At 53.4% G+C, this 4,909-nt stretch overlaps 1 protein-coding gene across 2 annotated transcripts in view; it reads left to right on the plus strand.

Annotated features, from left to right (window-relative positions):
- Positions 1-3,673, plus strand: part of MAFF (MAF bZIP transcription factor F) — a 15,573-nt gene extending 11,900 nt beyond the window's left edge. Inside the window, exons 1-3 of one of the 2 annotated variants that reach the window (XM_023222031.2) lie at positions 361-862; positions 981-1,047; positions 1,578-3,673. In XM_023222031.2, the coding sequence (XP_023077799.1) occupies positions 840-862; positions 981-1,047; positions 1,578-2,036 (549 nt within the window). In that variant the 5' untranslated portion in view covers positions 361-839 and the 3' untranslated portion in view covers positions 2,037-3,673. Of the gene's footprint in view, positions 1-360; positions 863-980; positions 1,048-1,577 lie in introns of those variants that run through there. The other variant, XM_023222032.1, reaches the window with a different exon arrangement.
- Positions 3,674-4,909: the final 1,236 nt, after the last annotated feature.

A 4,909-nucleotide genomic window follows, 5' to 3' on the forward strand; every position in this document is an offset into this window, starting at 1 on the left:
AGGGCATTTACTGGTACACATATGTTGTGTGTACTTTTCTGTATGTAGGTTATACTTTAAGAAAAGTTCTGAAAAATCAGCTGGGTACAGTGGCTCACACTGTAATCCCAACACTTTGGGAGGCCAAGGTGGGTGTATCACCTGAGATCAGTAGTTTAAAACCAGCCTGGCCAACATGGCAAAACCCCGTCTCTACTAAAAATACAAAAAATTAGCTGGGCATGGTGGCAGGCACCTGTAATCCCAGCTACTTGGGAGGCTGAGGCAGGAGAATCACTTGAACCCGGGAGGTGAGCCGAGATCGCACCACTGCACTCCTGCCTGGGCGACAGAGTAAGACTGTGTCAAAAAAAAAAAAAAAAAAAAAAGAAAAGTTCTGAAAAATCAAATCAAAGGCACATATCCAAGCCCCATGTGGAAGAATGGTCAGGAGAGGGACATCTATTCATTTGGTGCACACTTACTGAGCCATCTACTATATACCAAGCACTTATTTAGGCATATTGATGCCATGGTGAGACAGGCAAGGCCTCTGCCTTCATGGGCTTCCGTTTTGGTGGAGGAAGAGTGGGAAGGAGAAACAGATCATAGATGAGGAACCGAGCATGAGAAATGCAGAAGAGGTGAAGGTGACTGTTACAAGGGTTAATAGGCGGGGTTATGTGATGTGACACAAAGAGGCGTTTAGCCGGAATGGTCAAAGAAGACCTCTCGAGGAGGTGACATTGGGCAAACACCTAAATGATGACGAGTCACCATGGGGAGCTAGAACAGTAAAGAGAACAGCATGTGCACAGCTCCCAGGCTGGAAGGAGCCATTCAAGGAGGCCTGTGGAGCAATGTGGAGAGAGGAAGGTGGCAGGTATGAATCAGTTCTAAGATAGCAGAGGCCTTGAATGGCAAGGTAGTGAGTTTGGATTTTATTCTAAATGGGAAAACAAAAACAAAACAAGGTGACTTTGACCTCCTTTCTACCCTAGGTCTGCGGCCCAGAGGGCACCTTCTGCAAACATGTCTGTGGATCCCCTATCCAGCAAAGCTCTAAAGGTGAGGAGGCAGCCTCTGTCAACCCAGTGAAGCCCTCCCTCCCTGCCCATGCAGAGCCAACTCATCCCAACTTCCCCTTCTTTCCTGGAATCCCCTGGGTGGCTCAGCAGGCACCAGGCCTTCATGATGCCGAAGGGAAGGGCCACAGCCACAGGCTGGGACTAGGAGACCTGGGCTCTGGTCACAGGCTGCATGTCCCTGGGGTAGGTCACTTCCCTCTCCATCCTCCTTCCCCATCGAGTCAATTCCCCCTGGGGCATTCAAACGTGCTTTCCGGGCTGGGTTTCTCTGGGTGAGTCCAGGGCTTGGCGCTAGGTTAGAATTCAGGTTGAGCCCCGGGGTGGCCTCCTTTTGTGTCCGGATCCTAGTTTGGCCTGGTTTCCCCTTCCTGGATTCCTGCTCCCCTTCGGGGTTTTGGATCAAGTCCAACCACCACCTCGGCGGCTAAGGCGGTGAAAGAGGAACACCGAGGGTGTGTGGAGCGGGGCACCGTCCCCAGTCCCTGGGCCTCAGTCTCCCCATGCCCGCAGATCAAGCGAGAGCTGAGTGAGAACACGCCGCACCTGTCGGACGAGGCGCTGATGGGGCTGTCGGTGCGCGAGCTGAACCGGCACCTGCGCGGGCTCTCGGCCGAGGAGGTGACACGGCTCAAGCAGCGGCGCCGCACACTCAAAAACCGCGGCTACGCCGCCAGCTGCCGCGTAAAGCGCGTGTGCCAAAAGGAGGAGCTGCAGAAGCAGAAGTCGGAGCTGGAGCGCGAGGTGGACAAGCTGGCGCGCGAGAACGCCGCCATGCGCCTGGAGCTCGACGCGCTGCGCGGCAAGTGCGAGGCACTGCAGGGCTTCGCGCGCTCAGTGGCCGCAGCCCGCGGGCCCACCACGCTCGTGGCGCCAGCCAGCGTCATCACCATCGTCAAGTCCACCCCGGGCTCGGGGTCTGGCCCCGCCCCCGGAGCGGACCCCGCCCACGGCCCGGCCTCTTGCTCCTAGTGCCCGCCCCCGCCATGCCCCAGCCACACCCCTCCGGCTCCAGCTCCCTCCCCAAAGTGCCTGAGCGCCGCCTCTGTGCCCAGGCCCCATTTCTCTGCAGCACTGGCCCCTTGGTGCACACACACTCCCTCCGTGGGCCCTGTCTTCCTTTTGCAGCCCCCAAAACTGGGACCGAATGGCCCTGGGAAGGGGAACTTTGGTAGGTTGGAGATGGGACAGAGGTCTGGATCTGGGATCGCCCTTGGCTGAAAGTTTAGCCTTTTTAGATTGAAAGATACAGAGCCGGCTTAGAGAACAGCTGTTGGGGGAGAAGAGGGCACCCCTCATCTTGGAAACTGCTCTGATTGTGCCAATATGCCCTCCAAACCCTCCCAGGATTCAGAGCTAGGTTTGGCTGTCTGTGACTTACCGGCCGTCCTGCTGAGAGATTGCACTGAAGAGATGCCTCCACCTCTGGTTTAGGCCTGGGGGTGCCTGACCTTCCGAAACTGAAAGAGTGGGTAGGAAGACTAGTGAAACCCAGTTCACAGATGGGGAAACAGGCCCGAGGTCACATTGCACTTAGTGGTTGTGCTGGGACCAAAACCTGGGTTTCCTCACTGCTGCCCTAAGATTCCAGCCATGGTTTTCAGGGGGACAGTGGACAGGGACTCAGAAAGGTGGTGGGAGGGCATCCCTGGCCTGGGAGACCGCTCTTTGCAAGGCGGGGGAGAGAAGCAGAGGGAGAGAGAAGGTGACATGGATGGAAGAGTGGGAAGGAGCTGGCCTGGTTCAGCCCTAGGCTGTCCCTGCAGCCAGGGTGTCCGGGGGCTGGCCAGTCAGAGAAACGGGGCCATGGACTGCTGTGACAAATAGGGAGACAAGGAGACAGACCCTGCAGTCCTACTACAGCCTGGAGTGGGGTCCTAAGAAGAAGGGTACCACCTCGACCCCTGTCAGTGACCACTGTGTGGTGGGGGCTGAGCCCTGCCTTTGATTGTCATTCACCTGGGAAGCCCAGCCTCAAGTCCCTCTCCCAACACTGTCCACACTGCCCCTCCCCACTGTTTATTTATTGCACGGATCTAAGTTATTCTCCCCAGCCAGAGCCTGAGCTCCTGTTCCCTGGGGAAAGTGGCGTATGGCCCTGAGCTGGACTTTATATTTTATATCTGCAAATAAATCACATTTTATCTTATATTTAGGGAAAGCCGGATAGCAACAACAAAAAATGTTTAAGCCAGGCACGGTGGCTCACACCTGTAATCCCAGCACTTTGGGAGGTCAAGGAGGGGGATCGCTTGAGTCCAAGAGTTTGAGACCAGCCTGGACAACATGGTGAAAACCCATCTCTACAAAAAATACAAAAATTAGCCATGCTTGGTGGCTCATCATGCCTGTAGTCCCAGCTACTTGGGAGGCTGAGGCAGGAGGATCACTTAAGCCCAGAAGGCAGAGGTTGTAGTGAGTTGAGATCGCACCACTGCACTCCAGCCTGGGCAACACAGCAAAACCCTGTCTCAAAAAAAAAAAAAGTTTAAAAATATTGCCCGGCTCCTAGAATTTATTTATTTCCTGACTTACAGCAAGCGAGTTATCGCCTTCTGTATTTTGTAGACTTTCTAAATAAAGTCAAGTTCTTTTTCCACAGAGAATAAGTGTGTATCTTGGACTATCTTTGTTGGGGAGGGGTGTCTAGAATGGGTGTCTGCTTTCAACCCCGTGGGGCCTCTGGTGGTGGGGAGGGCTAGTGCACATCACCAGCTGTTGCACAGGGTATGAGGTTATGAGGTGGGGTGGAGATGGCTACAGAGACCAGCGGTGCTGAAACTTCGATGCTTCCTTTTGGTTGCTTAGAGCACAGGAGCTCCTGGGGAAGACAAAGCCATGAACACAATGAAATTTAGAGCTACATTCTGGTGGAGCATGGTGGCTCACACCTGTAATCCCAGCACTTTGGGAGGCTGAAGCAAGAGGATTATTTGAGACTAGGAGTCCAAGATGAACCGGGGCAACATAGTGAGACCCCATCTCTACAAAAAATAAAAAATAATTAGCCAGGTATGGTGGTACACGTGCCTATTGTTCCAGCTACTGGAGAGGCTGAGGTGGGAGGATCACTTGAGGCCAGGAGTTTGAGACCAGTCTGGGCAACATAGCAAGACCCCCATCTCTATAAGAAATGTAAAAATAAGAAAACAGGCTGGGCGCGGTGGCTCACATCTATAATCCCAGCACTCTGGGAGGCCGAGGCGGGTGGATCATATGAGGTTAGGAGTTCAAGACCAGCCTGACCAACATGGTGAAACCCCATCTCTACTAAACACACATTAAAAAAAAAAAAACACCCGAGTGTGGTGGTGCATGTCTGTAGTCCCAGCTACTCGGGAGGTTAAGACAGCATAATTGCTTAAACCCGGGAAGCGGAGGTTGCAGTGAGCTGAGATCGCGCCACTGCACTCCAGCCTGGGTGACAGAGCAAGACTCCATCTCAAAAAAAAAAAAAAAAAAAATTAGCCATAGTGGTGTGGTTGAGCCCAGGAGTTCGAGGCTGCAGTGAGCTATGATTGCACCACTGCACAATCTAGGTGACAGAGACCCTGTCTCAAAAGAAATTTAAGGTTAAATTCCCTGGGCATCCCTTTAGTGAACAGACACTCCCACCCAGAGAGGAAAAAACCCAGATTTCGGAGTCATTTTTCCAGCACTTTCACACAGAGGTCTGATTTTCTACAGCCAAGTAGAAACAACTATCTTCCTATGTTTCAGAAGGCCCAGGGAGGCAGAGTGGCTTTCCCAGCCCGTCTGCAGACCTAACCCCTCACCCTGTGTCTTGACCTAGACCTCAAACTGACTAATTTCAACCCAATCTGCCAGCCCTTCTGGGGCACCCT

This window comes from Piliocolobus tephrosceles, chromosome 19 (genome assembly GCF_002776525.5).
Source record: "Piliocolobus tephrosceles isolate RC106 chromosome 19, ASM277652v3, whole genome shotgun sequence".
Classification (NCBI taxonomy): Eukaryota; Metazoa; Chordata; class Mammalia; order Primates; family Cercopithecidae; genus Piliocolobus; species Piliocolobus tephrosceles.